Raw genomic sequence first — 25,218 nt, 5'->3', positions numbered from 1 at the left:
CAGGGTTCCACGCCCATCTCATACGAGCCTTCTCACGGGTGTCCGGACTCACAGGCTGACCCGCCTCGTCTCCCCCAAGGATGCGGAAGCCGAAGCCAGACTTCTGCCTCCTCAGGTGGACCTCCACCTCCTGGTACTCTGCCCCTGGGGTCAAGGAACAGACAACACCTGTGACACGTGTTGACCTTGGAGTGCCCTCAGTCTAATGTCTAATTTATGTGGAGCCAGAGGATTGTTGATCACACATTGTGGAAGTTAACACATGAAATTAAAGGCACTGTTATTCCTGTGTTTTATATAATATTGTACAACAGCTGATGGAACTAACACTAAAAGTGTGAACATTTTTTATCACTGTTATTTCCTGGTAGCTGCTTGTTGAAAAGAATCGACACAGGACCCTTAATCAGCAGGTTTGCATGGGCGGGAGTTTCGGCTTTCCATGGGGACATCAATGTGGTATATTGGTTAATAGACCAATAACAAAGAGAGTTCCAAACTCCTCTGCCAATAACAGCTAGTTTTCAGTTTTCCCCTCCACACTCAAACCAGATAGTTCTTGCTAAATTCTTGCTTGAGAATGTTTCTTGGGCTAAAAAGCCAATTTTGCCAATTTTAATGGAAATCTATTACAGTAAGGCACTTATTTGTTACCCAGGAATGATTTGAGACTGATATAAAATGACTGCATTGGGCCTTTAATGCATTGCAAATTAAATGAAATGTTTCAGAAAAAAAGACAACATTTAGAATAATCCCTTTTCCTCCCTGTGAGGAGTCTTCTTCAGGGCCAACATACATACCAGAGTGGTCCACAGAGAAGATGGTCCGTGGCAGGCCTGGCTCTGTGTGTGTGGGGGGGGGGGGGGGGGGGGGGGGGAGATTGAGGGAGCACCCATAAACAATAATACAACACACACACGGTCTTACAACTGTCTCACTCAGAGCAGACTACTAAAAAGACTGTGAGACTAGAGCAAGACAGAAAACGACTTGCCTCAGCACATTGTCTGCACAGAGTTCCTACATCATCCATTACACTGTGGAAAAGAAGTGCTAAGGGCTTGTAATACAGCTATCTTTTTATTTACAGTATGTGTTACGGGAGCAGAAACTCATCTGCAATCAGGCCTTTACTGGAAAGCAGAATGATTTGTGGCATAGTAATATTCATTACCCTGAAAACCCTTTCCTATGAAATGAAGTAGAGCGGGTCAAAGTGACTGTGATGAGAAATGGGCTCTATTTACAGCAGGTTTAATCACGGAGACAAGTGTCCGCTGGGATAGCAGAGGAATTAATTGAGGAAACAAAGATGGCGGATGACACATAAGGAGACTGACTGACAAGTCTTACCACGGAACCCATATACAGTGTTTTATGTTTATATTAAATAAGATTGCTGGAAAAAATACTCATCGATGTTGGCAGAAGATAAGGACAGAACGACCTTGCTGGCTAGAGGATGATTTTGGTATATTCCAGACTATTGCAGTTTACATAAAGTACACAATTCATAAATCTCCATCTAACTCCAGCTCTCTCACATGCAATAGGGTCTCTTGGTTCCCTACTAGAATAAAGGCATCTAATTACAGATGTAGGATCTTAATTTGACCACTTTTTTGTTACTGAGAATTTTCCTACACAGCAGGAAATATAAATGTGTAGTGTAATAAAGCTTAAAAAGGATTCTAAAGTTTGGAATATATATTATCAACCCCTACATTCTTCCCATGAATTAGAACCTGTTATTTCCTGTTGCTGCATGATTCTTTTCCAGCTGTAGAAAACCTTATCAACATTCAGTGGAAGCTACACTGACTTGTCTATGGTTGTGGGGTATGGGTGCATTTTCTTTCTCTAACAGCCTGTATTGGTCTCCAGGCTACAGTGGGGCAAAACATTGTTTAGTCAGCCACCAATTGTGCAAGTTCTCCCACTTAAAAAGATGAGAGAGGCCTGTTATTTTCATCATAGGTACACTTCAACTATGACAGACAAAATTAGAAAAACAAATCCAGAAAATCACATTGTAGGATTTTTTATGAATTTATTTGCAAATTATGGTGGAAAATAAGTATTTGGTCACCTACAAGCAAGCAAGATTTCTGGCTCTCACAGACCTGTAACTTCTTCTTTAAGAGGCTCCTCTGTCCTCCACTCGTTACCTGTATTAATGGCACCTGTTTGAACTTGTTATCAGTATAAAAGACACCTGTCCACAACCTCAAACAGTCACACTCCAAACTCCACTATGGCCAAGACCAAAGAGCTGTCAAAGGACACCAGAAACAAAATTGTAGACCTGCACCAGGCTGGGAAGACTGAATCTGCAATAGGTAAGCAGCTTGGTTTGAAGAAATCAACTGTGGGAGCAATTATTAGGAAATGGAAGACATACAAGACCACTGACAATCTCCCTCGATCTGGGGCTCCACGCAAGATCTCACCCTGTGGGGTCAAAATGATAACAAGAACGGTGAGCAAAAATCTCAGAATCACACGGGGGGACCTAGTGAATGACTTGCAGAGAGCTGGAACCAAAGTAACAAAGCCTACCATCAGTAACACACTACGCCGCCAGGGACTCAAATCCTGCAGTGCAGGCGTGTCCCCCTGCTTAAGCCAGTACATGTCCAGGCCCATCTGAAGTTTGCTAGAGAGCATTTGGATGATCCAGAAGAAGATTGGGAGAATGTCATATGGTCAGATGAAACCAAAATATAACTTTTTGGTAAAAACTCAACTCGTCGTGTTTGGAGGACAAATAATGCTGAGTTGCATCCAAAGAACACCATACCTAATGTGAAGCATAGGGGTGGAAACAACATGCTTTAGGGCTGTTTTTCTGCAAAGGGACCAGGAGGACTGATCCGTGTAAAGGAAAGAATGAATGGGGCCATGTATCGTGAGATTTTGAGTGAAAACCTCCTTCCATCAGCAAGGGCATTGAAGATGAAACGTGGCTGGGTCTTTCAGCATGACAATGATCCCAAACACACCGCCTGGGCAATGAAGGAGTGGCTTTGTAAGAGGCATTTCAAGGTCCTGGAGTGGCCTAGCCAGTCTCCAGATCTCAACCCCATAGAAAATCTTTGGAGGGAGTTGAAAGTCCGTGTTGCCCAACAGCCCCAAAACATCACTGCTCTAGAGGAGATCTGCATGGAGGAATGGGCCAAAATACCAGCAACAGTGTGTGAAAACCTTGTGAAGACTTACAGAAAACATTTGACCTCTGTCTTTGCCAACAAAGGGTATATAACAAAGTATTGAGATAAACTTTTGTTATTGACCAAATACTTATTTTCCACCATAATTTGCAAATAAATTCATAAAAAATCCTACAATGTGATTTTCTGGATTTTTTTCTCTCATTTTGTCTGTCATAGTTGAAGTGTACCTATGATGAAAATGACAGGCCTCTCTCATCTTTTTAAGTGGGAGAACTTGCACAATTGGTGGCTGACTAAATACTTTTTTGCCCCACTGTATATTGGGAACAGTGCTAGTTAGATAATGTTAGTGGAAAATACCAATGTTCATGACATAGAACTGACCAACAGTCTGCACGTGTAGCCGAGCAACGAACAGCACTTTGGGGGCATGTTACATGGAGGGGACAGATACTTAACACTAAACTGAACAAGGGACTAAAGGAGAGAAAGAAATGATGGAAGAGTGAGAAACAAAGAGAGAGAGAGAAGTGAGTGAGACAGAGAGAGAGGAGAGAGGGAAAGAGACAGAGAGAGAGGGAGAGAGAGAAATACAGATAGAAAGAGAGAGAGGGAGAGAGAAATACAGATAGAAAGAGAGAGAGAGAGAAATACAGATAGAAAGAGAGAGAGGGAGAGAGAGAGAGAGAGAAATACAGATAGAAAGAGAGAGAGGGAGAGAGACAGAGAGAGAGAAATACAGATAGAAAGAGAGAGAGAGAGAAATACAGATAGAAAGAGAGAGAGACACAGAGAGAGAGAGAGAGAGACACAGAGAGAGAGAGAGAGAGGGAGAGAGAGAGAAATACAGATAGAAAGAGAGAGAGGGAGAGACACAGAGAGAGAGAAATACAGATAGAAAGAGAGAGAGAGAAATACAGATAGAAAGAGAGAGAGGGAGAGAGAGAGAGAGACACAGAGAGAGAGAGAGAGGGAGAGAGAGAGAGAAATACAGATAGAAAGAGAGAGAGGGAGAGAGACAGAGAGAGAGAGAGAGAAAAACAGATAGAAAGAGAGAGAGGGAGAGACACAGAGAGAGAGAAATACAGATAGAAAGAGAGAGAGAGAAATACAGATAGAAAGAGAGAGAGGGAGAGAGAGAGAGAGAGAGACACAGAGAGAGAGAGAGAGAGAGAGAGAGAGGGAGAGAGAGAGAGAGAGACACAGAGAGAGAGAGAGGGAGAGAGAGAGAGAGAGACACAGAGAGAGAGAGAGAGGGAGAGAGACACAGAGAGAGAGAGAGAGAGAGGGAGAGAAAGGAAAGCTAGAGAAATACAGATAGAAAGAGAGAGAGGGAGAGAGAGAGAGAGACACAGAGAGAGAGAGAGAGAGGGAGAGAGAGAGAGACACAGAGAGAGAGAGAGAGGGGGAGAGAGAGAGAGAGAGACACAGAGAGAGAGAGAGAGAGAGAGAGAGAGAGGGAGAGAAAGGAAAGCTACAGAGAAAGATTGACCGAGACGCTGGAAGGCTTTGACGTGGAGGTCTTCCGACAGCCCTGTCCTCTTTAATAAAGGTTGTGTTGCGTAAGCACGCACACAGCTTGTCTCTCTCCTCACCTACGACTGACTCAGGCCCACAGAGATTCTACCATAGAGAGGAGCAGAGCATTATCATCGTCCACCGGCTAGAGCCTCGCATGTCAATCATGAAGCCTCTATGGTACATCAAGCTGCACGGACTTAACAGAAACTAGCACTGTCACTAGCACTGGTCAAAAGGATGAGTGCACTTTATGTTCAGAATCATACAGTAGATATGACTACTGATGTCAAAAACCAATGGTATACTGTCGTACAAATCTTTCTACAGAGCATATCTTGGCAACCCAGTTAAAAGCTTGGTCATACACTCAATGAACTGAAAGGAAATCCCTATGCTTGTACCCCTGACAGGATCTTTAATGGCTAAAATATAATTGTTGGCTCCTAAAGTTTATAGCGGCCTAGGAAGACAGGTTGTTGGCTGAGATGTTCCTGGGAAAAAATGGCTAATTTGACTATACACTCTGGCAGAACATCGACTGGAGGCAGAGATCCGCGATTCAGAGATTCCCCTAACGAAGGAGTCTAGGCCAAATACAAATGTATCAACATCAAGTCATCTGTCAGCACTAAGTTAAAAGTATAAACTCTTAAACCGTTGTCACACTCCATCATATTTACAGAAATACATCTACAGACACAACAACATAATACATCTCATTCTGCAGAACTCAGATAACCCAGACTATGTCCCTATAGGAACAGAACCCAGACAACCCAGACTATGTCCCTATAGGAACAGAACCCAGACAACCCAGACTATGTCCCTATAGGAACAGAACCCAGACAACCCAGACTATGTCCCTATAGGAACAGAACCCAGACAACCCAGACTATGTCCCTATAGGAACAGAACAGGTGGAGCTGAGGCCATTGTTATATTGCACTATGGAGCCCTGACTACTGTTCATGAGGGCTACAATGATTCATTCAGGAGATGAGGTGTGTGTGTGTGTGTGTATATGAGTGTGTTTGTGTGCATCTTCATTGGTCCACCTGTTCAGAAGAACATTAACCCCTGGAACCCCAGACAGATATTATTGGGCTGTTGTTGTACTAGTGTGTTTCCAGTACTTACGCCTACTACTCTCATAGATAGCCCTGGACTTCTCATAGAGGTCATAGGGGTCGGGCCTGCTCAGATCAAAGCCCTCGGGGAGGGCAGAGTCTGGGACTGAGGCCCTGTGGAGGTGGCGGGTCAGGAAGGGGGCGTTGTGGGGGACAACGGGGGCAGACAGACTGGTCTGGGGGCTGCCCTGACCCCCTCCCTGGCCTTGGGCCGCGTCCCACTGCTCCAACACCTGTAAACACATCAGACATCAGGGCATTGGTTCAGTCTCCACCACCCCTACCATGGTTCTCACCCGGTCCTTACGCACTGACATCCCTAAGGGATGCAAGGGGGCGCTGCCCTGGTACTCTAACAACTTCCTCTTAGACGAACCAAATGAGGTGAGAGCAGGTAGCAAAGCTATTCATAGTATACAGGTGGGGACAGAGGCCTTCAAGGACGTCATCGACTTCATTGACCTCTGTCATTCACTACAGCAGTCTAATATTAGTGGGAGTAGTAATGCAGCAAAGCAACATGAGCACCAGCCGGCGGCGACTAATTAAAAGCAACAACAAAGATGAAGAGAGGGGAGGTGAAGAAACGTTTTAAAGGAAATAAAAGATGCCAAGGCTTATTAAAGCAGGTCTGGAAAAGCAGTGTGTTAATTATGCAGAGGGAGAGCACAGGCACACCAGTTCAGGGCTGCTGGGAGGAAGAGGGAGGCAGGCGGAGAGCATATTAAACATGTCAGTGTGCCACCATCGTCCTCGTCGGCAGACGGCAAATGGCCAAAGTGGGCACACAGAGGGTACTGGCCCAGTGTAGAGTGGCTACGGTCCAAGACGTTCTATGATAGAGACTGTAGTGGATGCTAGAGGGGCATGGTGATAGGAGGAGTGCAAACACACAGCATTCACCCCCCTCAGAGAATCTCTAGGATGAACCTGTGTGTCTGTGTGTGTGTGTTCTGCAACTATAATGGAATGTAGATGTGGTGGATAATGTGTGGTGTCTCTATTGTGGAAAACACTATTGTGGTGTCTCCAATACAATGCAGAAAAGCCAGCAGTGCTAGTGTCAAAACAGGTTTGTTTAGTCCCAATTACTCTCAGCAGCGTTGAATCCCAAACCACTCAGTGTGCGTCCAGGAGAAAAAGAGAGAAGTGGTAATTTATGCGGGCGTACAACCAAACAATGCAGCTAAATGCTTAAGTGCATAAAATATGATTTCTCTTCCAATTTGAAATAAGCACCACATTGATTATTCGAAGTGATACACACTATAACCTATTTTGACAAGCTGAGCTGCTTTCTTGTGTTGTGCAAATGTCAGTTGTCTTTAGAAAACAGAGTGGTGTTGATGAGATAGTGAAGATGACACATTGGTATGTTAGGATGACAGTGAGAATGATAGTTGTCTATAGTACCACCCCATAAAATGACTCGTTTGATATCAGGAGCTGTATAAAAAGATGCTGCCAAGGCACCTAGTTCCATCGGACCAAGGCAAAATCAAAGTGTTCCCACTCTGTGGTTCCGCCCATCTCTGCTACTGATCTTCGGAATGTCTGAGTGTCTGGCCGTGTAATGGCAGGGTGACAGTCAGGGGATCTTATTAAGTCTGGACCAGACTATAGCACTATCACTTCCCCTACCTCCTCCGTCTCTCTCTCCCTCCATCTATTACGCTGTATGTACTAAGTGAAGTATGAAGTATGTCAGTCTTTCCTAACTGGCCCTGAGAGGGATAAATAATGTTGTTTTGAATTGAATTGAATCTTTCCCCCTCATTTAGTCATGGGCAGTCAGGCTCTTTAAGACTGTATGACCTGTGTGTGTGGCTAGAGACTGCTGTTTCCTACACACAATACTCTCAGGTCCGGCCATAAATGGACTCTGCATCCACACCAATAGTACTACATATATTCTGTTCTTCACTCTCATGACTATATGAGAATATACTCATATATGCACAGGCTTTGTTCCAAACTGAATTCGGAAGGCAGGGCATCATTATTACTTGTACCAACTTTGAGTCACAATTACAGAACTACCCTAGTCTCAGTTTTTAAACTTTGTATCCATGTCGGATTATTTGGGCTGAGATTCTTTGGGCTATGGAAATCGTCTTGTAACTAATGATATCCAATTAAACCTGGGCTGAACTCTGGACTCTGTGTTGGGGGTGGTTGGCAGCTGCTGTCACTCTGAAGCCTGTTCTGCCTCTTCTCCACCACAGCTGAATGTGTGGAGAGGAACAAACACACGCTAGGGGGGAGAGAGAGAGAGAGAGAGAGAGAAAGAAAGAGAAGCTTCGGCTGGACCGCCTGCCTGCCTGACTGACTCCATAGCTATTTTCCCAGGCACTTCTTCTCCGGGAGCTCAGATTCAGAATTACCATTAATCTGTTGGAAACTGAGATATTCAACAAAGAGGAGAACAGAAATGAGCTACAATGAGGAAAAACCCATGTGAGGGCTTGAGAGTAGAGCTGCTGACAAGAAGGGATAACACAAAGACGGCTTCTTCTGAGTCCATGGATGTGTGGAATGTTATGATCTGTCGCTGGAGACTCCACAAATGAGCCGGGGTTAGGAGCTGGTTAGCTATATCAGAGCCAAACTAGAACATGAAGTAGCATGAAATGGGATGCGCACACACACACACACCTTGTTTCTTGGCAATACACCATGTCTAACGCAACTCAGAGAGTGCTCTCTGTTGCATGTTGTTGTTGTTGTTCTTCCTTGTTTGGATGACAAGTGTTTATTGAGTGTTTGGGGACAGAGTCCACACAGACAGACAGACAGACAGACGCTAGGTTTGAACAGAGGTGTCTAAGAGGTCTCAGACATCTTGAAAGTTTCAGCTTTCAACATGTTAGTACAATCTGTCTAGACAAAAACTAAAAATACAACATTTGTATATTTTGTCTGACATATATGACATCTGAGAAAACATAGATATGACAAAAGATGATCAGGAAAGATAGCCAAGTTAGTAGCAGATCAATAGCAGCCTGGAGATGAAGGAAGAAGGGAAGAATGGATGAGTGATAATTCTCGGTATGACTGTTAGAAAAGGGTTCTCTCACTCTCTCTATCAGGGATACAGAGGAGCTGAGAGAAGGATGGAATGTTGAGGGGACCATGCCAACCCAGAGTCTGGACCATAGATATAGCATTACTAGAAGAGCATCTGGTCTAGCAGTTTGCATAGACTTAGACTGTCATGTGCATAGACATACACCACATAGAATGACCATCAATATTTATTTAGATCATGGCCCATCTGCCTCGGGGTATGACCAGTCTAGTAATTCTATATCTATGAGGGGGCCACTTAACCCTTTCCTCTGCATGTGATGGCAAGAGGAAGGGTCCAACTCAAGGCCAGGATACAGCAGCAGCCGAGACACGACAACAGCACTACAGTTAGTATAAGGGAAGGGAATAGAATAGAGTAGTCATTCTCAGCTAAACAGCAGCAAGACTGCAGCCAAAGTTCAGAAGATATAGATTTAAGGTTATGTAGTAAAGTCAATCAGAGCAGCTCCAACATATATGCACAGTGCAGCCATTTTGTTAACTAAATGAGTCAATTAGAATTAATGGGAGAGCTGAGGCTCGGAAGACAATGCATTTTACCTGTTTAGGGGTCTTCCAGGGTGAATAGTGACCTGCAATAGTGAGAAAACAACAATGTTTAGCCTAGAGAGTAGTGGCAGCCATTACATTAGGTCTGAGCTGGTCTGTCTGTGTCTGAGGGCTACTCCACGAACTAAGGAAAGATAACAAAACTTAAACGGAATAAAACATTAAGAAACCAATGGAAAGATGACAGATTTACACTGAAAGCAATGAGTGGGCTGCAAAATAATCTCACCCCAAGTGGTGCGATGCAATGTCCTTGAGAAGCAGATTCTTGAAGCACCAGAAAGACAATGGGTCAGAGAGGATCTTACAGTAACGTTGGTCTCCAAGCCAAGGGGACGTTGAAAACTGCCACCACCACAGTGCACAACACATGAAGAACACCTGCTCTTTCCATCACATAGACTGACCAGGTGAATCCAGGTGAAAGCTATGATCCCTATTTGATGTCACTTGTTAAATCCACTTTAACCAGTGTAGATGAAGGAGAGGTAACAGGTTAAATAAGGATTTGTAAGTCTTGAGACAACTGAGATATGGACGGTGTAAGTGTGCCATTCAGACGGTGACCAGGCAAGACACAAAACGTTAGCACGTTTTGAACTGGGTATGGTAGTAGGTGTCAGCTGCACCGGTTTGCGTCAAGAACTGAAACATGGCTGGGTTTTTCACGCTCAACAGTTTCCCGTGTGTATCAAGAATGGTCCACCACCCAAAGGACATCCAGTCAACTTGACAAGAACTGTGGCAAGAATTGGAGTCAACGTGGGCCAGCATCCCTGTGGAACGCTTTCGACACCTTGTAGAGTCAATGCCAAGACAAAGTGAGGCTGCTCTGAGGGTAAAATGGGGGGTGCAACTCAATGTTAGGAAGGTGTTCCTAATGTTTGGTATACTCAGTGTATATATACACATTACCGTATGTGTTGCTAAATCATCCCAAATAATTGATCGGGGATCATATTGGGGAAGCCTTTACCAATATTTGGATAAACATCCAGGCTTGATCTTATAACAGCATTCTCTGTCATTGAATTAGCCGTACAGGGACAACGCTTGGGGAAAAACCCCAGAGGTGACGGTCTGATAAAGAAAGAAATTGGATTCTCACAGAAGTATAATAGGTCATAACCTTAGAAAAGCCTAAACTCTCCCCTGACTCTAAAGTTGAATTGAACTGATGAGAATGATTCGATAGGTGATGAGGCTTCACCATTCAACACAGGAGGGACTGTTTTCCACTGACAAATATAACCTACACAGTAAGTTTCCATGTTAGACTGGCAGATTTGATACAATACAAGATATACACTACAGCCGTGGTATTCAAACTGTTTCAGCGGGGACCCCATGTTTTCAGCCAAAATTTCCGGGCATCCCATTTTTTCCCTGAAGAATTTCTCGCGACCCCACCCCAAGTCAAATGACACAACTTTGAAATCGGTACATTTGGATTTCTACATCAACAAATAACCTTCAATGCATTACATTTTCTTCTCTTATCAAAATGAAAGGAAACCAATGCATATATTTACTCAATAAAATTATGTTTCTCAAAAATGTTTGTATATTGTACCAACTGTCCTCAAATTTTTGGTTCCAAAAATAATTCTTCATATGTTTTTATTTTGCAACCCCTACTGCAGTTCCCCCGCCCCCGAATCTCACTGCACTACAGTGTACAGAGCCGTGTAGGTCCTGTAATTGTGTGGTTTTAGGAAGTCATTGCATGCACTTAATTACATCATTTGCTAGCAGTCGTATGGACCTCTGCCTTGGATTGAATCATTCAGGGAACTGTAGTCACAACAGTCACAGCATGTGTGTGGGGTGATGACATATCACAACACTACTGTGCTTGGACCACATACTGCCAGGCCAGAGGGCTCCAACTGTTTCTCGGGTAAATATTCTTATTCCAGTTAAAGGTGTCTACTTGTAATATATCCACATGGACTGTGACTTTCGTTAATTGATTGAAGGCATACCAGAGGCGCTGTGTGAATGTGCAACGTTTGGGGATGATTTTGCCCGGGGTTAGTGTGAATGAATTGACTGTATTAGGAGTAGGTCATGTGTTTTCAATGGGAAAACAGAACCCACTTCGCCCCCCATACCCCTCCCCTCCCCATACACCCATCTGTAAGCTGTAAATAATATGGTGGAAGCTACACCACCACACTTCTATCTGTCCACACCGAAGAGGAAGGGCGAGTCCTTACCACCACTGTCATCTAAACAGGCCCAGCCAACATTTACTCAGCAAATGACAACATTCCACAATCTACTAGAACACATGATCACAACAAACAGAGTGTAACAGAATGCAGGAATTCCAGCGATACTCTCAGAGCTAGTGCAACGCAAGGAAGCAGTCTCACATCAAAAGACCAAGCTTCATAACACATACGGCCCAAACTATTCACTCCACATCGGCCCCCCCCGGAGAAACGTAAAAAAAACAACAAACAAACAACAGACTGTCTGTCTTCTCAATTCAATTTTCACCCTCTCCAGGAACAGAACGAGTGGATGCAAATCGTCGAGGATCGAATTAGCGAGTGGCTGCCTGCCTTAAATGCCAGGAGGCTTCCCAGCGCTAGTCTCGTTTTAAGGGCGCAATCACACCGTAAACATGCCCTCCATCACCAACGAGTGGCACAGCAGAAATGGAAAGTGATCAACAAAAGAGAGGGGGTGGTAGAGGATGGAGGAAGGGAGAGAGATGAAGCGAGAGAGAAGACATATTTGCAAACTATCAGTCTCTCTCAGTGAGTCATCAATCTGACTGGAGCTTGCCTTGCACAGATCCACGGCTAGAATATAGATTTTTATAGATGGGGGGGAAATTACAGCAGCTTATCAGGAACGACTTTAACAATTCTCAAATCCAATTATTTTTTTGGACAGCTCTATCAGCACAGGCACAACATATATACAGATGAGAAAGAACCCACATTACTGGGTGACACATGAGAGAGCGTTCAGAAGGCAGGTCTGTTTTTTAATGAAAACTGACTCTCTTCACTTTCTCAGAACAAGGTCAATCATTACGAGTGCTCTTAGGATGACCTGCTATCAACCGGCATTACTTCAAGACAGAACAACCTGTGTTCCCTGGGAAAGGCAGAGTAACAACCATCATGGAGGGTACTCCACAGGGGAAATCCATTCATTGTTAACTCAGGCATAGGAGGTGTTTGGTTAGACAGAGATGTCAGTGGTGCTCTTTCCTATGGTAGATCAGCACTGAGATGTATTGAGTGACAGACTCTTGCCTCTGTTCCTGTGAGATCCCATAGCAGAGAACATTACTGAGTCAAATATGTTCTAATACCTGAGCTGCATTTAATTTAGTTTGCCTGGTACGGTAAAACCAATTTTATAGTTCAGATAGTGCAAGGATCTGAGCTAGTGCAACATCTGTAAGTTAACCATGACAGGTCACGTTATCATTGGCCTACAGTACTCATAGTATGTAACACTTGCAATGATGACATTCCACCTGGAGATCTGACATAGTAGAGGTGTCTGAAGTGAATAATTTGTCACAGAGCAATGGGACAGGACCATGTAAGAGCAGTGGGACAGGACCATGTTGGAGCAGTGGGACAGGACCATGTAAGAGCAGTGGGACAGGACCATGTTGGAGCAGTGGGACAGGACCATGTTAGAGCAGTGGGACAGGACCATGTTAGAGCAGTGGGACAGGACAATGTAAGAGCAGTGGGACAGGACCATGTTAGAGCAGTAGGACAGGACCATGTTAGAGCAGTGGGACAGGACCATGTTAGAGCAGTGGGACAGGACAATGTAAGAGCAGTGGGACAGGACCATGTTAGAGCAGTGGGACAGGACAATGTAAGAGCAGTGGGACAGGACCATGTTAGAGCAGTGGGACAGGACGATGTAAGAGCAGTGGGACAGGACCATGTTAGAGCAGTGGGACAGGACAATGTAAGAGCAGTGGGACAGGACCATGTTAGAGCAGTGGGACAGGACCATGTTAGAGCAGTGGGACAGGACCATGTTAGAGCAGTGGGACAGGACAATGTAAGAGCAGTGGGGCAGGACAATGTAAGAGCAGTGGGACAGGACCATGTTAGAGCAGTGGGACAGGACCATGTAAGAGCAGTGGGACAGGACCATGTTAGAGCAGTGGGACAGGACAATGTAAGAGCAGTGGGACAGGACCATGTTAGAGCAGTGGGACAGGATCATGTTAGAGCAGTGGGACAGGACCATGTTAGAGCAGTGGGACAGGACCATGTTAGAGCAGTGGGACAGGACCATGTTAGAGCAGTGGGACAGGACAATGTAAGAGCAGTGGGACAGGACCATGTTAGAGCAGTGGGACAGGACAATGTAAGAGCAGTGGGACAGGACCATGTTAGAGCAGTGGGACAGGACCATGTTAGAGCAGTGGGACAGGACCATGTTAGAGCAGTGGGACAGGACCATGTTAGAGCAGTGGGACAGGACCATGTTAGAGCAGTGGGACAGGACCATGTTAGAGCAGTGGGACAGGACCATGTAAGAGCAGTGGGACAGGACCATGTTAGAGCAGTGGGACAGGACCATGTTAGAGCAGTGGGACAGGACCATGTAAGAGCAGTGGGACAGGACCTTGTAAGAGCAGTGGGACAGGACCTTGTAAGAGCAGTGGGACAGGACCATGTAAGAGCAGTGGGACAGGACCGTGTAAGAGCAGTGGGACAGGACCTTGTAAGAACAGTGGGACAGGACCATGTAAGAGCAGTGGGACAGGACCGTGTAAGAGAAATGGGACAGGACCATGTTAGAGCAGTGGGACAGGACCATGTAAGAGAAATGGGACAGGACCATGTTAGAGAAATGGGACAGGGCCATGTTAGAGCAGTGGGACAGGACCATGTAAGAGAAATGGGACAGGACCATGTTAGAGCAGCGAGACAGGACCATGTAAGATAAATGGGACAGGACCATGTTAGAGCAGCGAGACAGGACCATGTAAGATAAATGGGACAGGACCATGTTAGAGCAGTGGGACAGGGCCATGTTAGAGCAGTGGGACAGGACCATGTAAGAGAAATGGGACAGGACCATGTTAGAGAAATGGGACAGGGCCATGTTAGAGCAGCGGGACAGGACCATGTTAGAGCAGTGGGACAGGACCATGTAAGAGCAGTGGGACAGGACCATGTTAGAGCAGTGGGACAGGACCATGTTAGAGCAGTGGGACAGGACCTTGTAAGAGCAGTGGGACAGGACCATGTAAGAGCAGTGGGACAGGACGATGTAAGATAAATGGGACAGGATCATGTTAGAGCAGTGGGACAGGACCATGTTAGAGCAGTGGGACAGGACCATGTAAGAGAAATGGGACAGGACCATGTTAGAGAAATGGGACAGGGCCATGTTAGAGCAGCGAGACAGGACCATGTAAGAGAAATGGGACATGACCATGTTAGAGCAGTGGGACAGGGCCATGTTAGAGCAGTGGGACAGGACCATGTAAGAGAAATGGGACAGGACCATGTTAGAGAAATGGGACAGGGCCATGTTAGAGCAGCGGGACAGGACCATGTTAGAGCAGTGGGACAGGACCATGTAAGAGCAGTGGGACAGGACCATGTTAGAGCAGTGGGACAGGACCATGTTAGAGCAGTGGGACAGGACCTTGTAAGAGCAGTGGGACAGGACCATGTAAGAGCAGTGGGACAGGACCATGTAAGAGAAATGGGACAGGATCATGTTAGAGCAGTGGGACAGGACCATGTTAGAGCAGTGGGACAGGACCATGTAAGAGAAATGGGACAGGACCATGTTAGAGAAATGGGACAGGGCCATGTTAGAGCAGCGGGACAGGACCACCATTTTTACGGTGACTCTTCTGCTCCAATGAGACCATGCTGACCCACTGCAGTTTCCTGTGGCAACTAATCGATGACCATGGCGGAGCACTGAACAACTGGCCCTGTCCATGGTCCTAATGCCCCTCAGGATATCAGGTAGTGTATACTGTATGTAAGGAAGGGATATTGAATTTGGGGGCTTGAGGGCTGAAGTACTGCGGGCTTTCTTTTCTACCTTGATTAATTGATTGGCTGGCTGAGGTTTGAATCACTTCCTGATTAGAAGAAAAATTATAAATAGCTCTGATGTAAAGTGTGACTGTCAGTGAGAGTGAGAGGGCTGACATATTTTGTGTCTATGGCGAAAGAGCTCTATGTTAAATGAATCAGTAACATACTAATGGGACTTAGTGCTGCCCCCGTACAGTTAATGAGTTGATTGAATCAGAGCCATACGAAGCCCCATGTAGATTTAGATATTTCCAACATGACACGACACACCTGCACACGCGTACAGACATGCATGTGCACACACACACTCACAACCGTGAAGAGCACTATAATATCACACCGCCAGGCTAACAGCAGGCCATGTCATTATTTAAATGAGATTTGGATAACACTACAATTTGATGGAATCTTACATAGCTTATGAATAAAGCCCACAGGGACGGTTAGCTACTTTAAATAATATCTGGCGCATGAAAATGGATTTTGTTGCATGCTGGTTCCATGTTCACTCACGTGTTCAATACCAACACACATCTAGCTGAGGAACAGTAGAAACGATGTGCAGAGAGAAAACTCCATGCTTCAATCCACATTACAGCTCACAACAACACAATCATTTCTTTATCCCTACTACTCGTATAATACAATCACACTTTAAATCGCATGCTTTAAACACACTCCAAATAAAAGTGCCTAGTTTTGTCAATGGAGCTGTTGAGCCGATCCAGGTTAAGCACCCTACTTAGACTCGCTACACACTTTTGTGGAGCCTTAACCCCTGACTCAATGAAAGTGATCTTAGCACCACTCAACCCTAGTAAATGTGTCTAACCTCTTCCAGCCCCGCTCGGATCTGACCTGGCTGCTCACCCATAAGCCATTTGGATGTCTCTTCCACATCCCTCTCTCTTCCTGTTCCTCTCTCCTAGGGCCATTCTGATTGGCCAAGGATTCCTGCAGCGGCACAGGGCAGTTCTGGATTGGCTCAGCTCTGCATGGTGCATGTTGGTGGAGACAGAGCTGTGAACATGGCTGTTGCTGTTCAGCACTGTGCTGGTCTGGCAGGCAGCCTGCTCTAGCGCCTCTTACTGTTAGCCAATGAATCACTGTCTGGCTGTGTGCTGAATAATCCCTGTGTTGCTGGGCGGTGCTCATTGATTCAAAGACTCTCCATCCCTCCCTTCTCTCTCTCTTCGTTGTGATAGTCATCTCTGGTCCAGCCTGGAGGAAGATATAGCCACCTTAAAGAGCATTAGGAGGGAACAGGAGGGAACAGGACAGGCCAAGTGAGCAAGAAAGACTAGAATGACTAACACACAGCATCGTCAAGAGAAAACCTCAGTGAGAGAGTGTACTCGACCAGCAAACAGCTATTGACCATGTATGGGTGTATGAGTATGTGTGTACTGTGTATGGGTTTCTGCTGATGGGTAAGCATGGGTGGGCGAACGTATGTGAACTTCACAATCATGCCACGTCGAGGCACACTAAACGGACATGTCTGAAATCCTCCAATTAGTGTTATGGTGAAGGCAGCTTGGGTAATGGCGTAGATGGGCCTTAATGAGGTTGTCTGCAGCACACTTGCTAATTAGTGGCACTGATGAGAGGCACGGAGGCTATTTGTATTGGCAGAAACAGGCCAGGAGTCAGCAGGGAGTTGAAGGGATGGCTGAATATCATAACTTTATTAGGAGAACAGGACCATTTAAAAGTGATCACGCGTAATTCACTGGATGTTAGGGATGGTAAGTGAGTCCGTTTCTGATCCATGGAGGAGAGAGTAAACGGTGTGGACCTCCTCCATTCCTGACGATGAGCGTTATGGGCATTGATACCAATACAAGTGAAGACATACACATGGATGAACACACACACACACACACACACACACACACACACACACACACACACACACACACACACACACACACACAACCAAACATAAGCTCACACACACACATTCACATCGCAAGCTCAAGTGACTGCACTGATAACATCAATTTAGCTGTCATAAGGTAGTTATGAAGTAGCAAACCATGAAGCAATAATGAACAGCTATATGACATGAACAGCAGAAAGCTATGGGCTAGAGGCACGATGTAAACACAGACATTACACCCACAGTGTATGTACAGCTAATATATGTGTTTCTGCTACCATTTAGCAATGATGATCACTAACGTCACTTCAAATACTATAATATTTGTGGAGACATGGTGAAACACATTCAATGAAGCCTCCACACAGTGACAGTGGTTGCAACTTTCACGGCAACGCTCATCCGTTGAGTACTGGTGACCATGACAACGTGCAGCCGGGCTACATCATAAACAAAACGCACGCAAGCAATCGCACACAAACAGAGTTCTGGGCCCTCTCTGAAATCATACATCTCAATAGTCAATAGCTCCCAGAGATAAGAGCTCTCCCTCATCATAGTCAGTGAGGCCTGTGGCCATCCCCTGACAGACAGAGCTGCTGTGGGGTAACTCAGCCCCCACTGATCATTTAGGATCTCACTAACGCTGTCTCTGCCTTTAATGGAGGGGTTGGCACGGCAACCCGCCATAAAAGAGCCACAACAGCGCCGCAAGGCGCTACACGGACAAGAAATCATGAGTGTGTGTGTGTGTGTGTGTGTGAAAGAGATGAATAAACGTTTAATAATAAGGCTGTCACAGCTTCCCCCTCTGATGACAGAGGGTGTCAGTACTAAACACATCCACCAGATGGTGCTGTCTCAGTGTGTTGTGAGGCTGGGAGGTGGTAGACTGTTGACACGTCTGGAGCCGTCTGTCATTAGATGAGCCGCATGGCAGTGCTAGCCACACAACCATCTGGCCCCACCACACGCACACACACGCTCATACACACACTCGCATACACACACTGCTGCACAACAGACAGAGCCAATGCATAATCAACTTAGTTAGCTAGTCCTCCCTCTACTCTCTCTCTCAGTTTGAGAGTGTTTACCAAATAGATGAGCTGTGTGTATGTCTGTGTGTCTGTGTGTATGTGCCATGACACAAACAAGGCATTTGAGAGTCAATGAGAAGAGAGGACATGTTTGCTAGTTGAATGTAATGTGGTGACAGACAGACATTGGTGGTCATCTCTTTACTCTCTCTCTGGGCAGTGAGTTAAGTGGAGGCACAGGTCCTCAGGGACCGAAACAGGGGCCATTTTAATTAGAATGTATGGCCTGGGTCCATTTCCCTGACAGCCCAGCCAAATCGCTGGGCATTAAGAGCTGGAACATCATTACAATGGAATGGTGACAGTTTTATTAGGGCCGTAATGGCCTGGCTAAACGCTGGAAGCTCTCATCCCTGATTGGATTGGAGGGATGGAAAGATATTTTTTCTGTTTTCACCCGAAGCAACAGAAGTCAAGATCTGGGAGCCGGAAGGGAGCGTGAGCTATTGCCTGCAGGGGTTGAGGTCCTTTCCATTCCAATTCAGTTCAAGTTAGGACATGAGGTGAATTGAAACTCCAATTCAATCACTGAAAAAATCCTAATGGAAGAAAAATGAGTTTGTGACAGAATCTCCAGCCAATGTAGTATGGGTGGGGGAGGGGCTAATAATTTCTGTTTCCCCACTGCAGACGGCCATGTTTGAAACAGACTGAATCGTGTCAAGTGACTACTATGACCTTTCACCCTCACAGGGTGAGTCTGTCACAAGATGTCCGACAAACAGACATTTCACCGTGGCGTTCTGCCTCAGGGTGGTGGTGTGGAAGAGCTAAATGGTGCTAAGTGGGTTTGATGTAATGTGACTAAATCTACATCAGTTAGCTAGCTGCTTCATGGGCCAGCAGGCAGCGCTTCTAGGAGAGCGCACTCCTTTTGACCTTCCAGCTCTGCTCGACCGCCAGGGTCCGACTACCACACAGATGGGAGGCTCTTTGAGTGTGTGTGTGTGTGGGCATCCCTCATGAGACAAAAATGACTTAACACTCCTAGCACCCAATCCCACTTCCTGGTCTCACATCTTCTGCTTTCTTCTCTCCTCCATTCCCCTGCTTCCCCCTTCCCTCTGTTTCTCATTCTGTTCACATGCGCTCTGTGGGGCCATGGATTACATGCCAGCCTAATAAAGAAATGTGCAACTAACAGTAGATCAATTCCCAAAATGACATTGACCTTTCTCTGTAAGTTAGTCACCATGGAGCTATCTGCCTGGCTCTCTGACTATTAGTCTTCTACCAGTTGATCAACAATTACTGATGGGGTGTGTGCGTGCGTAGCACCAGTGTGTGTAATGGCTGAGTCATTGTGGGGCATTATTGCAACACACTTCAACAGGGCAGGAGGATTAATGGGAGCTTGTTGATCACAGCAGGCTTAACTACAACTCATGTCCTGCTATCTATGAACCTCTACAGTGGATGGGATCACTCTCTCTCTCTCTCTCCCCTGAATGATACAAAACGATACTGACATCACATTAAACAAGGTCCATCAAGTAGAGGTTTTCTACCTTATATTAGAAAGTGAGATTTTTCTGACTTTGACCAGTGACATTGAGTTCCTTATACAATTTTAACAGATTTCCTACCCCAAGTAATGTACCTGTATACGTACAGCTTTCATATCACTGATCTATCTCATGTGATCATCTATACAACACTCCAATCATCCCAGAGGAAACAAGAGGAGAATCATAGTATGACTGAGATAAAGATGGCTAGCCTGTTAGCAGCCTGTTACATGTTGTCTGTTAGCAGGCCTCTCAGACAAACAAGACGGAAATAAAAACACTATAGCGCAAATTAGCAACTAGCGGTGGCTTGTTAACATTCTATATCCTGCTCGCGTCATTGTCTATTTATTTCCACGCTGTAATTCTCTGCACACAAAAGTCTTACATACTTTTTCTAAAAGAAAGGTTGCAGAGCAAATAGAAAACAGACACCTTGAAAATGAGTCAGCGATTTTATCAAGCAGGAAATTCAATCAATAAAATCTCCACCTCCTACAGATACAAGTGGATGGGATCACTCCCTCTCTCTCCTCCATGAGATCGCTCTTTCTCCCCTGAATGATACAAAACCATACTGACATCACATTAAACAAGGTCCATCAAGTAGAGGTTTGCAACCTTAGAGAAGAAAGTCAATTTTTCTGACTTGAATAGGTGACGGTAGTAATATTGGGTTCCATATCAGATCTTAAAAGGTGCAATATGCAGAAATCGCTCCACCATTTCCTGGTTGCAAAAATTCTAGTAATTCGCCGTATTTCATTTTATGTGACAAAACAAGCAGTCATTGTGTAGCGAATCATTGTACCATTTTCCAAAACCAAAAATATTGTATTTTCAGCTGTTTGAAGCTGGTGTACAAGACGTAAAAGACGCAAAAACGAAACTTAAGAATGGGAAACATAGAAATAGAGCACATAGAACAGATCTACTCTATAGCTGTTCTAATACTCATAATAACCGTACTATTTGTGACGTGAAATTGAGTATATAGTATGCTTATTGGTCATAGTATGGATATAGTTAGTATGCCAAAAGTTCCCGGATGTCGTACTAAAATATGAAGTATACAAGCAGAGGACACTATTTCCGTACTTTCCGGACCCATAATGCAATTATTCAGGAAATGAGTGTGGCTTCATATCGTTTTCAGATTTGAAGAAATGGAGGAAAATATGCAGCCGAAGTACAACGAGAGCATATACAAATTCATTGCTACTTAACTAATTATGACAAATGTTAAGAAAATGTTGACCAATGTAATAAAGTAATGACGTTTCAAATAAGTTACCTTCCACGTTATGTTGGCTGACAATTTGTTAGCTACACTGTCATTACGAACCACATAGCATATCATTACAGCAGTATGTACCGGTATATTGTTAGCTAGCTACCTAACATTAGTTAGTAGCCTAACGTTAGGCTACTTATACATCAAACTTGCCAGTATATTAACTATAAGCTATCTAACTAACTACCCAACGCTAATTGACTTGATTATTCCCGTCATTATTAGCTTAGCTAAACATAGTCGTTGTGCGTTCTCAATGGACATTCGGGTGCTTTCATAATTCGTTCTGGCTATCTACTCCAATTTGCAGAATAATTCATTAACGAGCGCTCAACATCAATTGAATATGGCCGGTGTCAGTAAACCTCAGGAAAAAAACGTCATTAAATTGTTGCCAGCAGCAGCACAGTTACAGTCACCAACGCTCTGGATAACATGAACGCTGCCAGCTCTGCTAGGGCAAGTCAAATTGTCAGAGTGATCTCATTTGTGTCTGGAAGCAGCTAGCAAGCTAGCCAACGTTAGCTTGGGTGCTTGACTGCCGTTGTAAGGTCAGAACACTCAAATCAACCCTACTCCTCGGCCCGAGCGTCCAGTGTGCACTGACGAGAACAAAACCCTCTGATTTACAGCCAACTATCTGACTATGCTCAGAATTTACGAGCGCACTCTGACACTCCAGATTGAATTTAAGAACACACCCAAAGTCAGAAAATGTCTAACTAAGTCATTTGTATGCTAACTAGCTAGCAAGAGGTTGCATAGCAACAGCATCAACTTCCGGTAGACAGGCGAAGAGCTAGTACGCTCAACTGAAAGGATACTGTTCGTTTACAGTATACTATGTATGTAGTATATACTCACTAAGTATGTAGTATACAGTATGTTAGTAAGGGTGTTCGAACACAGCTTATATCTTGCTCACATCACAGTCTTTTTATTTTGGGCTGTAATTTTCTGCTCACAAAAGTCTAGACTCTGCACACATACTAAACTTTTAGGTCGCAGTACAAATAGAAAAACTGAAAAACCTTAAACATGAGTCAGCGTTTTTATCAAGCAGGAAATGTAATAAAAAAAAATCTCTGTTCGGATGCCAAAGAAAGAGCGCAAGCTAAATACGCACAACACGAGTCCTTCAGAGTAAACGGAAGGTAAGCACTTTTTCTCCCCAGTAAGTAAAATGAAGTAGAGTAAAGTTCCTGTGAGAGTAGCTGTGTGTCAGTCAAACACGACCGTACTGTATAATGGGTTTCTGTGGTCTTAGGACAGGACACACACAGACAGAACACACACACTCACCTGGACCAGCTCACCAGGAAAAAAGAGTGAGAGAGAGAGAATAAAAGAGGAGAAAGAGAAAGACAGCGTGAGAGAGCAAGATATACAGAGAAAGAGAGATAGAAGGATATAATATCGATAGAAGAGAGAACGAGAAAGACAGAGAGAAAGAAAAAGACAGAGTGAAAGAAAGAGAGGGACAGGAAGAGAAAGAGAGAGAGAGAGAGAGAGAGAGAGAGAGAGAGAGAGAGAGAGATGGGTATATGAAGAAGCTCTTCTACATGGAGAGAAAGACAGGAAGTAGCCAGCTGGTTATGGAGGCCCCAGGTTTATTCTTACCTCCTCCACCCCTCTGGATGACCAGGCTTGTCTCAGCCCCGACGGCACACTCCTTGAGCAGCTCCACCACCTGGGTGTGACTAAGGCCCTGCACTCCCTGCTGGTTGATGTCTATGATCAGGTCCCCCTCACACAGACCAGGACACCCCTGGGGCTCCAGCACCTGCTTCACCCTCTGGCCCGTAGGGCTGTCTGCGATGGTGAACCCGAACCCTTCAGCCCCCTTCACCATGGTCAGCGTCAGCAGCTCCGCCTGCGTCGCCCCCGATGACGCCATGGACACCGAGTCCTCGCCGTGCGGCCCGCCGGGCGTCAGGGAGGAGCCGTCCAGGTGGGTGTCGCCGGGGTGCGGCGGCGGAGGGGGTTGATGGTGGTGGTGGGCGTTGAGATGTTGGTCACCGTGCTCCTGGACGAAACGTGCCGTGCGCGAGATGTAGTCCATGTAGCTGTCGTAGTTGGAGCGTCCATTGACCAGGAGGGGGCGCTGCTCCATCAGGCCCAGGGGGGAGAGGAGGGTGGTGGTGGTGCCGGCGCTGGCGCCCGGGTCCTCGGGGTCGTAGGGCAGCTGGTAGCCACGGCACAGCACCAGGGTTACGCTCTGCCCGATGGGCACTGACTGGAACAGCTTGACCACGTCGGCATGGGTGGTGCCCAGGACACACACGTCATTGATGTACACGATGACATCACCTGGAGGAGGGGAGACACACAGCCAATCAAGGCCAAATATACTGCAAAAACAAAGACCTATAGGGTGTTCAATAGGGCTTATTCAATATTGTGTAGAACAAGCATGGTTCTTTATCATGCAGAATCGGTCTTTGTCTCAGTATCAATACGCTACATTTCTATCTAAAATGTCATCTGAACGTTTCATTCTACTGAATAGGTCCCAGAATTACTGTACCTGAATTAGACGTCAGATAATGGACAAAACCATTAGGCACAGAAATACACTAGTCAGTGAATTGTGTGGTGGACAAACGAGTGAGATTTGCCACACCTCATCATTGTACCTATCGCTACACACACTCAGCTATGTAGATAACTCAACTATTTATTGACAGTTAATACACAATAGCTCTCGCTCTGACAAAGTGCCATATCTTCTTCTCTGTTTCCGGTGCTGTATTCAATTTAATATTGTATTTTGTGTTCTGTCAGGTGAGATACGGCTCTATATTTCAAAAGATGTTGATTAAGTGGGAGAACACAAGGTGGCATCCATATTAAATTTCAGTCCCGCCAAAACGCACTGCCCAGGTTTATAATGACAATCATTATTTTTCAATTATAAGCATAATTATTATGCTAATCAGAGAGAGAGGAGAGATAGAGAGATAGAGGGGGAGAGGGACAAAGAGAGAGACAGGGAGAGAGAGAGAGAGAGAGAGAGAGAGAGAGAGAGAGAGAGAGAGAGAGAGAGAGAGAGGGAGAGAGAGGGAGAGAGAGGGAGAGAGAGAGAGAGATGTATGCACAATTACCACAGATGTTTGCAACTCAGCACAAACAGACCTGGGAACCAGTCTACTTAGCATACCCTGTCATTGTCCTTTCCTTTTTGTGTGGAGACAGAACGCGTTCAGAGTTGAAATGCAGGTTCATATTGACAGAGCGTTAACGTATTCCTGGAGGCAGTGTGACGTGCGGAAGCAGGACTGTTTAATTCATCTGGGTAAATATGGACGACATTTGCCTGGAGCCCTGGTGTCACAATCAATAGCTTCACACGCTCCTGGAAAACAAATGATGGCGCCATGACCTCATCATGCCCTGGCCGCAGTGGCCCCGGAAATCATTCTTTAATGACGGGTGACGAGGAGGGACACCACTGCAGGATTTCACTCGCATTTTCTCACACACCAAATATGCAGGCGCATACATACGAACACACTCACACAGTGCCACACACACACACTTTGTCTTTCCGTCTCTATCCTCCGCTTCTCTTTGACTTCTAGTTCCTTCTCAGAACTATCACGAACCTCTACTCCACATTACCCTACGTCTTAAATCTCCAATGTCCTCCAACCTCCACACTATGACCTGACCAATAGAAACACACTATCTAGCACCAAGGACCATGATGCTTCCATCACGTCTATCTTCATTGTCTAATAACATCTATCTTCTACTAATGGTCGTTCAACAGTATGGAACAGGAGACACCCTCCTCCTGCCAAGAACATCCCATCATATCATAGTGTTAAAGTGTCCCCAGTAGGGGGGGTCTGACTGAAGTAGAGGCCATATGTGTCCATGGCGGAGGACAGAGTAGCCATCTGG

The 25,218-nt window shown here is 45.3% G+C and overlaps 1 protein-coding gene across 9 annotated transcripts in view; it reads right to left on the bottom strand.

Moving 5' to 3' along the window:
• magi2a (membrane associated guanylate kinase, WW and PDZ domain containing 2a) overlaps window positions 1-25,218 on the bottom strand; it is a 275,882-nt gene that overhangs the window by 21,388 nt on the left and 229,276 nt on the right. For 8 of the 9 annotated variants that reach the window (XM_031831557.1, XM_031831550.1, XM_031831551.1 and 5 more), the window contains exons 10-14: window positions 22,933-23,622; window positions 9,458-9,489; window positions 5,835-6,057; window positions 804-845; window positions 29-144 (exon numbers count right to left, since the gene is read on the bottom strand). In XM_031831557.1, coding sequence (XP_031687417.1) covers window positions 29-144; window positions 804-845; window positions 5,835-6,057; window positions 9,458-9,489; window positions 22,933-23,622 — 1,103 coding nt within the window. The remainder of the gene's footprint in view (window positions 1-28; window positions 145-803; window positions 846-5,834; window positions 6,058-9,457; window positions 9,490-22,932; window positions 23,623-25,218) is intronic. The other variant, XM_031831554.1, reaches the window with a different exon arrangement.

The sequence above is a fragment of the Oncorhynchus kisutch genome, linkage group LG9 (assembly GCF_002021735.2).
Source record: "Oncorhynchus kisutch isolate 150728-3 linkage group LG9, Okis_V2, whole genome shotgun sequence".
NCBI lineage: Eukaryota > Metazoa > Chordata > Actinopteri > Salmoniformes > Salmonidae > Oncorhynchus > Oncorhynchus kisutch.
Note: the sequence above shows the minus strand (reverse complement) of the source record. Positions and strands in the feature narration are given on the sequence as shown.